Below are 13,066 nucleotides of genomic sequence, written 5' to 3' on the forward strand. Positions count from 1 at the left end.
CACGCTGCCCACATGGGAGAGGGGGGCTTTGCCAACACGAGGTGCCTGCAAGCTGTCGCGGTGGCATTGCTGCAGCACAGTGGCTTTTTTCTGTTTTAACATTGTCCTGTGCTGACATTGAGCCCAGGCTTTGCTCTTAGAGGTTTTGTTTTCTTACGAGTTAACGACCTTTACACTGTAGTGTTTCTCATTTAGCAGCTGCCTCAGAGCCCTGCAGGGAAACCGGTGGGAGACGCACAGTGAGCTCGGAGGATGGCAATGGCAGGTCATCGCGGGACAATGTGGCTTCTTCCCGTTGTCCTCCTTTTCCTTCAGATGGTGCAGGCAGGTACAGCCTTTGCTTTAACTTGGCTTTGTGCTGCTTTGCCTAAGCCACACAGATAATTATTTGCCATTCGTTGTGCTTTGTGGACCAGGGTGACATGAGCAAAAACCTGGTAGCTTTGCTTTCTCACCCACCTTGCTCCCATTTGTCTGCTGCAGTGCAATAATATATCCAGGGCTGAGTCACCAGGGAAATACCATTTTGGACTGAAACAATTGTGTCAGTGTAAAATATGGGGTTAATATATCAATATGCAGGGCTTTCAAACTGACAGCACAAATGATGTGCTATTCTTCATGTCCTCAAGAGATGTGATAATGAAATAATCCTTACTATCCATTCATAAGCTATTGGGTGACAAAATGAACCCCACAATGTTTAACAGTGCAGAGGGGGATGAGAACCCTACACCGTCACCCACTGTGCTTGCGTAAGTCTCAACACAAACATCACATTTCCACTTGAGGAAGCGTTCCACCTGTCTTTGAGGTTGGACCCTGAGATGCTTCTTTACAGAGTAAGTGTGTGAATCATACTGCAGACACGATGCATGCCTTGTTGTTTAATTTTGCTGTAAAAGTCATTTGGTGATTACAGAGGGGTGGTTGGAGACAACTGAACAAACACCTGAGTCATCCACTTTACAAGAGCTCAGAGTTAGACGAGATTTTGACATCCCAGAAATGATGTGGGAAGGGTACTTAGTAGGACACATGGTGCCCTGAGAGTCTTCAGGGTGTTTCAAGGAAAATTTTCTCATATGAACATGTGGAAAGCAATTTTGAGCGCACTCATCTATATTTGATTTTAATCAACAGACTAGAAGTGGCTGGCAATACAAAGACAGAAGATGACTTTAATAAAGGTAACTGTAAAATGACAGAGCTCATGAAGGAAGTAAAGAAAAAGAACAAGAGAATAAAATTAATGATGTATCTTTTAAAAAAGAGAAAAATCAGGCTACTTCTAAAAAAACCCACAAAACCCCAAAGTGTTTAAGGCACATGTCCAAACTATCCCAAGGTCAAGAAAGGACAGGAGGATTAATTAAAATCATGAGCTCCTTCATGACCTGACCTCCAGAAGGTCTGTGTAAAAGAATCCCAAACATCCTAGCATAAAACTAGAAAAGCTAAGGAGTAAATACAATAAGATAAACTTGATGTGAAAATCAAGAGCTGATCTAAGTATATGGATATTGGAAGAGAAACCAAGAACATTAGGTTGTTCCCAATGGAGAAGAAAATCTTTATTCCTTAAGGTACTTGTGTCCAACAAGGAGGAAAGAAACTTCTGAGTTGTACTAGTCAGGAACAAATCACATCAATCTCCTCCAAGGACAGGATAACAGGCTGTCACGTCCCAGTTTCTCAGGATGATGACTCAGGTTCGCCAATTCCCAAGTCAGGATTAAGGTGACGTGACACCAGGGATCCATTAATTCAGAAAATTCAAATTTTATTTGCTCCCAACAAGAGTTGGCATGAAACTACATCAGTAAACTGTGTAACACGTGCTAACCATACATCACCAAACATATGCTACAAGCCTGGCTTATTTGGGGATCAATTCAGGGAGAAAATAAGGAGAGCCCTCCCATTGAGTCAGGAGGTTCAGAGCAGACCGCCTTGCTTTCTAGACTCCTTCTCAGAGAGGAGCCCAGGGATGGGTCCACTCCTAGTCCCAGACTTGGTCAACGGTTTTGTGGCTAAAGCAATGAAGTGCAGGGATTGTGGGGAAAGAGAGAGAGAGAGAGAGAAAAGAGAAGAAAAAGAGAAAGATTTCAGCAGCCCTGGGTCCAGCCAGTCTAGTGGTCCAGTTCGGGAGGGTGTGCGCATGTGGGGCTTCAATTCGAGTCCTTTTATAATCTCCTTGCCCCTCCTTCAGGTGGGCACTTGAACTCATTAGGCTAATTAGGTGTCATGCACTGTTTGTGCTTCCAGAACCTTCAGGAAATGGGTCGGTGGGTTGGGGGTCGTTTGGGGAGTAACTTCTTCCCCCCTGCAAGCATGACCATTGTTTGATCTTTGGCCATTCCTGGTGAGCTGCCCTGCTCAGCATATGAGAACATGGAATTGCGCATCCTCCAGCATGTCCTCCATGTCCTGTTGCTGATGGGCTTCGGCTTCTCACCTTTGGTTGGTTGTTGTTATGCAGAACTTGCCCCGACACAATGTTTGAGACGTTAACTCTTTCAGTCTCTCACACAGGCTGGGTGGCTGCAAAAGGTGCAGTACCTATCAGGTGTCTCCATTAAAGGAGGCTTCTAACATCATTTTATATAATGCTTTTATTGTAACAGAAAGAGAAACAACTGGTCTGGATCAAAGCACTGTAAGTTTGGTGCACGTCCAGTTGAGAAACTGCTCAGTGGTTGAGAGATGACATGGAGTGCAGGGCTCCACACAGGTGAGCCTGAGGACCTCTGATACTTGGTATTTTCCACAGTGACATGCAAGACAGAAGAGAGTGTTTACTCACTGCATTTGTAGTTCATTCCAGACTGGAAGGACTACCATAAGTCGAGATGAGAGTTCAAGGCAATCCTGTGAAACTGGAAGAGTGGTCCAACATAAATTGGAGGCAATTCAGTAAACACAAAACCAAAATTTCACCCTCGGTCCCACAACACACAATCAAGGAAATTTGTAAAATACGTAATAAAAGCAAGAAGTCTTCTCCATTTTCACAAGGATGAACAGCTAGGACAGGAAGTGATGGGATCCCATCACTCTGAGGGACACTCAGGGTAGATATTAGGAAACACTTTTTAGACATTATAAGGCTAGTTAAGGAGCAGATTAAGCCGCGTGGGTGAGCTGTGGAAACTCATTGTGAATCTGTAGGAACAGGTTAGACAGCATCTGTTAGGACTGGTTTACCTCTCCTTGCTCTCACACTGTCAGTGCCAGGAAGAGCTCTCCCATTCTGCCTGTGATCTTGCTATGCCAGGGACTGAGCTAAGGTGAGTAGTACGAGCTATATACAGGTAGAAAAGGAATATTGCAAGGGTCTACCAAGAGTCCAATACTTCATTTATTACTGATACTTTAGCTGTTGCTAATTATCACCTCTTACCCACACCTATGTCCATCTTCGCCTTAGTACGATGGCTGTTCTGGTGAGTATGGATTAACCCTTGCTTTGCCCCCAAAGAGCTGCCAGTTACAGCTGAGAAACACAGCATAAGATGTAAAGTAATAGTGGTCTACCTAAAGTTGACAGCTTACCATTTTTTAAATAATGATAGTTACAACTGTTGTTATTACTAAGGCCTTTGGCAGGAATTGCACAGAATTTCCCCAAATGGTGGGGTGGTTGACTAATGTTTGCAAGCAAGGTTTTATGAGCTGCTTGTGCTTTTATGAAACCACCATGAATTTGTAATCTGCCTATACATTTGTCTCCTTTGCAGTCATACCAAATGTGTGCAAGGTCAGCAGTGGGAACTGTGAGTAGTTCTGCAAAACTGAAGATGAAGGAGCCATATGTTCCTGTGCTGCTGGCTATGCCCTGAGCAATGACAACAAAACCTGCGTTCCTGTAGGTACGAAGCCACACTTAAAGTTCATTCTATGAAACACACATCTCATCTTCACCACCTTTGGGAAGTGCTGGTGTGTTGCACTGCCACATAGTAGCCTAAAGAATAATGTTAACTGTTCACGCCTTTCACATAGCTTGCCTGAGGTGTTGCCAACAAATCTGGAAAGATCTTAGCTAAAGGTCATAATTTAAGTAACACCAAATTGTGCAACTGTGAGCAATGTGCAGTAGCAAAAATAGCTCATGGAAGTGTTCTGTGCAAGTAGGTGCATTCTCAGAGGGGACTGCAAAACCCATGTCCCAGCAGGTATGAAGCCATGAGAAACTGGTGATTACATCGGGGCTCAGATTCCTCTTCTCTCACAGACTGAAACAGGTTGTTCATGCTTCAGGCGATTTTGTTAAAAAGGAGCATGTTTGATTTATCATTGGGGAAAATTGGTGTCTATTTTCAAGGCCTCTGGGATGTGCTGAACGCACAGATCCAAACAAGTAGGAACCCCAGAAACTTCTCCCCTTACAATATACACTTCACAAGGACTCATTGTAATTTCAGTGGTAGTGACATAATGTGATTGTCGTATCTCACTTGTTTCCCCTCAAATATCACCTGTTCCATCCTGCCTTTCTGTTTTCTTCTAAAAGCAGGTTTTGTGCAGTTAACATATAGTAGCCTAAATACATGAATAAATACTGACATTGAATTTAAATCCATCAGTTTTGTCTGCATTCAAAGTGAATATTAGCAACTATTAATCTTAATCTATTCTTCTGTCTGATATTTGTTATAATGCCCTTTGTAATTTAATACCAAATTGCTGTCATGAGCTTATAATTCCTAACATAGAATACTTTGCTCTGTTTCCCAATTACAAAAGATTTAATAACAGCAGGTACACAAAAATACTGGAAGATGTTTAACTTTTAAATACTTTGACAGTGCTGAACCCATTAGCCCACTTGCTCAAAATGGGTATGTTTTAGACATGGAAAATTATTTTCTTTTTTCAACCATTCTGGTCCTTTTGCATTTGCAAAGTTTTTGTTAACGTCTTGAAAAATCTAGCAGAGTCATCCCTGCATATCTAATTTGATTGCAAAAGGCTGCTGTCAAGGAGTTTTCCTTGAACTGTTAAGGAAGTTTTCTCTTGTTTTCATGAAGAATTGATTCTCTGAAAGTGACCTGCAAACCATTTTCCACCCTTGTAGGTATCTATCTGTAACTCTAAAGGCTGCTTTTGACTGCAGAACTCATGTTCCAGCAGGTTTGAATAATCTCTTGTGATGAAGAACAACATGAGGTGCACTGGAAGCTAGATGTATTTTTCTGACCATGAAACTGTCTCTTAGAGCAAGGGCTCTGTCAGACAAGCTCTGCTGAATGGCACTTCAGTGACAGAAATTGTTTTCAACAGCAACTGTATGTCCTTCTGCTCTGCTGGAGGGTACTGTCCCTTGCATGTCGCTTGGCTTGGTGCCTCAGGGGCAGCACAGGCACCATCCCCCCAAAGATGGAAGACCATTGTCTTCCTCATCCTATATATTGACTTAAATCAGCAAGAAAGGTAGCTCTGAGCTAAAATGAAGGCTGGTAATGGCAGCTGAGACTTCACAGCTCCCCCTTCTTGCTGGCTGGACAGGAGAAGCTGAAAAATGTTAGTATAGACACTACTTAACAACAACTGAAAACATCAGTGCATTATCACCATTCTTCTCCGACTGAACCCAAAACATAACACTATACCAGCTACTAGAAAGAAAATTAACTCTATCCCAGCTGAAACCAGGACACTGTCAACTTCCAAAAGCAATCCAGCAGTTACACAAGTCCACAGAGTCCATGTCTCCCATGGCTTGGGAGTCAGGTTTATGGCCACTTCCACCACCCAGTGGCATCTGTCTGGGCTGTGGGTGGAAGCTCTCGGGTGCTGGCTTTGCATTGGCGCTGCTGAGGTCAGGTCGGGGCTTCCCTCCTGCTGAATCTGTTGCAGAGGATGTGTCTGGCTAGTCACAGGAACACCTTAAATCACAACATCTGGACACAGCTGCAGGGATGCTGCCCTATGACCTCAGGGGAGAGAATCAGGCAGAAAGAGAGAGGAACAGGAAACAGCATTAAAAAGTCTGAATTCCGGCTAAACTCCAAACACTTTCTTATCCCATGGGCAGGGACACCTTCCACTAGACCAGGCTGCTTCAAGCCCCATCCAGCCTGGCCTTGAACACTTCCACAGCTGGGGCAGGTGTCAGAGTAGTTCCAAGGTGGCTTTTGTTTCCGCTGCCAGGCTGCCAGGAGACTTGCACAACCTTGTGGCTAGGATCAAGTCCTTGTTGTGGGTGCAGCATGGGAGAGAATCAGAACTCCCTGGGGTTACATTCCTCCCCCCTGCTCGCTCCCCCAGGATTTCCTGCAATCTGTAACCAAACCAGAAGGACAGTGCTGATGCTGCTCCAAAACGGCTGCAAGTTCCTCCAGCTTTTAGAAATAGTGACGCACTTTGGCTTTGGCAAGAAAAACTTTTTCTTTTCCTGCAGGTAGGAAACAGAAGTGGCTGATGACAGCCCAGCTGTTTAGCTGAATTATAACCCATTTTAACTGCACTAAGCATTAAGCCTTTGCAGAGGATGTGTTTCCTCTCTGCTGGCCGGGCAAAGTTCAGCTGACACTTTTGTAGCTTCTGTACACACAAAGACCTGTGCTGCTTATAAGCATCCATGGTGATAACCGTGCTTTGTACAAGGAGACTGTACTTCGGCATGGAAACGGGATCAGCTTGTGTCACTCATTAGGTCTTGACCAAGACTACACATGACCACAGTCACCTGTTTTGGACCAGCTGGTGCCTAGTCAGGGCTGAAGGATGCATTCCCATTTTATTGTTCCTAAACAGTTGTCTACAAGGAAGTGTTTCTTCTTTGAGTTGCAAATGCTCTCCCTTGTTCCTGAATTTGCTGCTTCCCCTTTCATATTCTCTATGCAAAGAATAGCCTAAAGCTCCACAGCATATTTGTCCCCAAAATCAGCCCTCTGACAAAGGAATTACTGAGTTAAGCCACAGTAAAGTCTGGCCTCTGCTCTCTCCATCTCTTTGGAGCTGACAGCAATTGCTGTGATTTACCTGCAGCTTCTCCAGGGCTCTTCCCTATGGGGAGGGACAGACCAGCTGGGCAGGGGGTGGCTGGTCCTGATCCTCTCCTCTGCCTCAGGAGAAGGGATGAGGCTTTGGAGAGCCATCGATACTCAAGGCACGGGGCAGTTTTTCTCTTCAGTTTATCTGGCAGGAGACGAGTGACCTGCGTGGAAATTGATGGCGTGGAGGACAAGAAGGTGGCTTGCTGTAGCCATGGGAGGTTTAACACAGATGGCTCAGAGCAGAGGGGTCCCTGCTATTGCCTCTCCTCCAACAAGTTCAGCTTTGCCAGGTCACTAACCACCGACTTACACATCTCTACGCACATCAGAGAAAACACATCCTTCTGCTTTCTTCTGTCCCCACGCTCCCAGGGCTGTGGTCTGGCAATGGGCACACAGGACCAGGGCGGGGGGCACGGTGCGAAGCAACACTGGAGGGATCTGTTCCTCATGTGCCCCATCCCCATCCCTCCTCCTCCTCCCAGCGCTGCAGCAGCAAGCAGCCGTGGGCTTCCCCTTATCCCAGAGCTCCCAGCAACCCGTTGAGGGCTGATGCAAAAAGAAGAGGCTGCAGAGAGAGCAGAGGAGAGGCTGGAGCTGCTCTGGTGAGCCTGAACCTCCTGGCATGGGGCGGGCGAACCACAGCCCACTTCACCTTGAACCATCTCCAGCGTCCACGACACACAACTAACCGCTGTGCCCATGTGCCGCTCGGCGGGAGGACACCCCTGGGGAGAAACATGGCTGCAAGCCATCGGCTTTCGATATTTGCTTAGTGCGGGGGTGATGTTTTCTGGAAAGTAACTGCTATCCCCTTTTGCTAGCTGAGGGGTGCAGCACAAAGTGGGTGGCATTGGCACGTTCCCATCATGTCCCCATCACTGCCCAGGCAGCTGGTCTGCAAACCCGCTCCCCGCCGGCTTGCCACGCTGCTGGGAGGGCTTCCACAGGAACCAGCTGCTGAAGCAGGACCAACTAACCCAGTTACTCCGTCCTGAGGAACTGCAGATTTCGCATCTGACACCACGTGCAGGCTTCACGCTGGGAAGAGTCACCCGTCAAGCAGGAGGCAATCCTTAAGCGGGGCTGCAGGAAACAGGGGCGCAGGACTCCTTGATAAAACACGTCTCCATGCGCTTACTGAGGTAATTAAAGGAATGGAAAAAGAAATCCCAGTAACTCTTCATAAAGAAAGATGGGAGGAAAGGACTGCCCTTTTAAAACCCTCTCTTTATGCAATTTTCCATAGTAATACGAAAATTAAAATGTAAAGCCTGTTGCATTGATATCAATACAGAAAAAGCAAAGTCAGCGCCATAACATATTGAATACACTGTGGCCCGTTCCCAAGGATGCAGCTGCTCAGTCAAGAAGTACTTTTTTAAAACAAGACAGTAAGAAAAAAATGACTAGGTAAACTAAGATCTGGTGAGAATACAGCTTCTGAAGCTCTGTGTTGTTAATATTAACCTAATTTGAATACCTACAAGACTTCTTTAATTGACATAGGTTTGCAAAATATAAACAGCTTGTTTTAAAAAGAAATAAATCTGCAGATCGCATTTTTGTGCTGGGTTCTGCAAAGTCCTGTGCTGACATCAAGTGGTGATATATTTTTCATGCCGAAGGGAGCCGGACTTGCTGTACTGCATATGCTCATTTATTAAAGCAAGCTTGACACACAGTTAACCAAGGAGCATGGGAAGCTATATTAATTAGTTCTGCAGAAATATCAAGGAGCGAAAAATAAATACGTAAGGTTATGAACTGGCTGTGAATAAAATCAAGCTTGATATTAGAAGGGTTTTAGCTCCAAGTGAACTTCTGGAACAACATCCCTGCAGAGACTGTGGAGGAAAACCCTCCCACAATGCAGTTTTAATGCGGAGGTTAATTATTTGCTGAAGGCATTAGGGTCTGTGATGTGAGCTGTAACATCAGCCCTGGGTTGGCAGGGACTGACCTTGGTGAGGCATGTGGTTTGCTTCACTCGCCTGCCTCGCTACTCACTGAAGCTGGTTTTAAAAGCTGCAATTGATGGGAAGTGAAATTTTATTTGGGGATTTACCCATGAATACTCAGATCAATTATACTTTGTTAACAGAACTACATGCTCAAATAATAGCTGGGAATTAATGACATGAAAACACAAAATGGTCTCTATGTTTCTAACTCAGATTAAAAAAAAAAAAAAACAAACACTTTCCCTCTCACCGGTTGTTGCTCTGACTGTAGAAATGGTTTCCTGCTCTTCCCAGGAGCTGGCCTATGCTGGGAGCCAAAAAAACCTCCCTGCAGCACCATTGCCATTGCATGCCAATGGGTTTATCCTTCCTCTCATCCTGTGCCGGGCAGGAGGGCTGCAGCAGCTGCTGGCTGTATGGCACAGCAACCCGGGTTGCTCCAAAAGCTGATGGGATTTGACCAGCACAGCTAAGCCTTGGCAGATGTTTTGGGACAGTGTATGAAAGAGCCACGCTGTAAAATTGATCTCTGTAGTCATCATCCGGCTTGTGCTTTGGTACGGTACAAAGAACTGTCCATCTCTCCCTGTTTTGTGTTACAGTAAGTGAAGGCTGGGGGGTGGGGGGAACACCCCGGTCTTGGAGCATCTCTCAGCAAACCTGCTCCACCTTCAGCCAGTGCACCAAGAGAAGGAGCACTGCTGCACCGCTAAGCAGGGTTTTTTTTGAGTCTTCCCCCCCCCCCCCCATGTGTTGACACTGAGGCCAGGCTTTGCCCTTGGCGGTTTTGTTTTCTCATGAGCAGCTGGACTTTAAACTCCAACATCTCTCGTGTAGCCATTTCCCCAAAAGCTGCAGGGAGGCAGGCAGACAGCCATTAGGCTCAGAGGGTAACAATGGCAAGGTGCTCTTGGAAAATATTGTTTCTTCTCTCTGCCCTTTTCCTGCAGACAGAGCAGACAGGTATGGCCTTTGTTTTGTTGTGGCTTTGATTCTGATTTGTGCTACTGCTCCTCTAAGAACACCAGTAGTTTTGTACCTTGTATTGTGTTTACTTTGTAGCACGGGGTGCCATCACTGAGAACTGTCTGTCCCTTATTTTCCTTACATTTCTCCTGTTTATTTCATATAGCTAAGTAAAAACTGTGGTAAGTTACTGAGGCAATGTAATTTTGAAGTACCATCATTCACACCAGGGTAATATTTTGTCTTTTCTTATCAGTCTTAAAGAGTGCTCCAGATATTAAAGAAAATTTTGATTTATATTTCTAGTTGCTGCTGAAATAAAAATAAGAGAGTCCTATGAAAGCGGCTGAGATGCATGCTTGTTATAGCTTGAAGAAATTTATGTTTCTGTATTAATCCTCCATGGTTTGCAAAACTAATGAGGAGGAGCTGGGCAAGGAAGAAAAAGATGGTGATCTCTTAGGAAGGTCAAAACGCCCCTGGCAGCAGGAGAAGTGCACTGCCAGTTATGCTGGACGCATCGGAACCGCTGCACAGCAGAAATGTGCACTGGGCTGCCAGATAACACGTTAAAATGCAAAACAGTCTCATGAGGCTTTTTTTTTTCTTTTATTATCACATGCAGGCCTGTTGCTTAGCGGATATCCTTCAAAAGCCTAACTACGCATTTGTACGCAGTTTCAGAATAATGTTGTTATAGCTGTCACTTTTTCCAACTCTAATATTATCGATTATTTCAACCTTGGTGCCTAGCAGTGCTGGGCCCCCAAACACTGTACAAAATAAAATAAAAAACAAAAACAAACAAAAAAAACCCCCAACAGTCCCTTCCCCAATGGGTTTACTTTCCAAGCACAGAACTGACAAACACACCCTGACACCCACAGCCCTGTACCGCTTAAAATCAAAGGCAACAGACGGCACCAGCCATCTGGCTGGCAATTTTTGCTGTGGGCACGGTCGCAAAGCGGAGTTTTAAGACCTGATAGCTCTCGCGTCTTTGATCTCTCCTCCTCTTCACCCAAACCCCAAAGATCATGGCGTCGCCCACCCAGTCAGTCAGCGCCGAGGCCGCGCGAGAGCGGCTGAGGCGGCGCGGCCGTTGCCAGGGGCAGCGGCGGGAGATTTGAACGGCGCTGAGGAGAGCGGCGGCCAGCGGGGAGCGGCGCGGCCGTTAGTTTGCGCGGGCAGGGCTGCAGCTCTCCCCTCTTCCCAGCTGGAGAAGGCTGCTCAAGCGGTGGGCATCGGCCCCGAGGGGAGACCCAGGTATGGTTGCCCCTCGGGGGAAAGCCGTTGTTAGGAAAAATGTGGCGACGCAGACAGGGCTCCCGTGTAAACGTGAGGCTGTCCGGCTCTCTGGCTGCGGGGAGTGCCTGAGTCTGTCACAAATGATGGAGGGCAGCGGGGACACCTCTTGTGTGAGGTGTGACCAGGTGGATGATCTGCTCAGCCTGGTGGCAGAGCTGAAGGAGGAAGTGGAAAGGTTGAGGAGTATCAGGGAGTGTGAGAGGGAGATAGACTGGTGGGCCCGCACCCTGCCATCCCTGAGGCAGAGGCAGCAGATGGAGGCTCCGCGAGAAGCGGAGGTTCCCCTGCCCCCTTGCCACCGGGCAGGAGGGGACCTAAGAGATGGAGGGGAATGGATACAGGTCCCTGCTCGGGGAGGCAGGCGAGTCCCCTCCCGGTCTCCCTCACCTTCCCGGTTGCCCTTACACAACAGGTATGGGGCTCTGGAACTTGAGGACCAGGTCAATGAAGATCAGGGTGTAGGTGAAGCCCTATCTAGGGAGGTGCCTAGGCTCAGTCAGGCAGCCCCATGCATTCTCACATACTCTGAAAAAAGAAAAAAGAGGGTAATTGTCATAGGCGACTCCCTTCTGCGGGGGACAGAGGGCCCAATATGCAGACCTGACCCGTCCTACAGGGAAGTCTGCTGCCTCCCTGGGGCCCGGGTAAAAGACATCACCAGGGAACTCCCTGGTCTGGTTCGGACCTCTGATTATTACCCATTGCTGGTTGTGCAGGTTGGCAGTGATGACACTGCAGAGAGAAATCCAAAGGCAATCAAAAGGGACTTCAGGGCACTGGGACGATTAGTGGAAGGATCGGGAGCACAGGTAGTGTTTTCCTCAATCCCTTCAGTGGCAGGGGAATACACTGAAAGGAACAGGAAAACACACCCGGTTAATACGTGGCTCAGAGGCTGGTGCCGTAGGTGGAATTTGGGCTTTTTTGATCATAGGGAGGTTTACACGGCACCGGCCTTGCTAGAGACAGATGGTATCCAGCTATCTCAAAGGGGTAAAAAGAATCCTCACTCGTGAGATGGCGGGGCTCAGAGAGAGGGCTTTAAACTAGGTTTGAAGGGGATAAGGGATAAAACTAGGTGCACCAGAGATGAGCCTGGGGGCAGCATGCTGATGTTACGGGTGGATTCAATAGGCCAGCTCAAATGCATCTATGCCAATGCATGCAGCATGGGCAATAAACAGGAGGAGCTGGAAGCCATCATGCAGCAGGATAGATATGACTTAATCATGGAAACATGGTGGGACGACTCCCATGACTGGAGTGCTGCAATGGATGGCTACAAGCTCTTCAGAAGGGATAGGCAAGGTAAAAGAGGTGATAGGGTGGTTCTCTATGTTAGGGAGTGTTTGGACTGTACAGAGCTACACGAGTGTGATGACAAGGTGGAGTGCTTATGGGTTAGGATGAGAGGGAAGGCCAATAAGGCAGATATTGTGCTGGGAGTCTGTTACAGACTACCTGACCAGGTTGAAGAGACGGATGAATCATTCTACAAGCGGCTGGCAGTAGTCTCAGAATCGTGTGCCATTGTTCTCGTGGGGGACTTCAACTTTCCAGACATCTGCTAGAAATACAACACAGCAGAGAGTAAACTATCTAGGAGGTTCCTGGAGTGTGTGGAAGATAACTTCCTGACACAGCTGGTAGGTGACCCAAGCAGGGGAGGAGCCTTGTTAGATCTATTGTTTACAAACAGGGAAGGACTGGTGGGAAGTGTGATGGTCGGAGGCCGTCTTGGGCTTAGTGACCATGAAATGATAGAATTCTCAATTCTTGGTGAGGCAAGGAAGGGGGTTAGCAAAACCACCGCTATGGACTTCT

The 13,066-nt window shown here is 46.9% G+C and overlaps 1 protein-coding gene across 1 annotated transcript in view; it reads left to right on the plus strand.

Moving 5' to 3' along the window:
* The first annotated feature begins 9,864 nt into the window (after window positions 1-9,864).
* The window catches only part of PROZ (protein Z, vitamin K-dependent plasma glycoprotein), a 14,875-nt gene continuing 11,673 nt past the window's right edge, over window positions 9,865-13,066 (plus strand). The window contains exon 1 of the mRNA XM_010575637.1: window positions 9,865-9,931. Coding sequence (XP_010573939.1) covers window positions 9,865-9,931 — 67 coding nt within the window. The remainder of the gene's footprint in view (window positions 9,932-13,066) is intronic.

The sequence above is a fragment of the Haliaeetus leucocephalus genome, unplaced genomic scaffold, assembly GCF_000737465.1.
Source record: "Haliaeetus leucocephalus isolate CR32 unplaced genomic scaffold, Haliaeetus_leucocephalus-4.0 Scaffold495, whole genome shotgun sequence".
Taxonomy (NCBI): Eukaryota; Metazoa; Chordata; class Aves; order Accipitriformes; family Accipitridae; genus Haliaeetus; species Haliaeetus leucocephalus.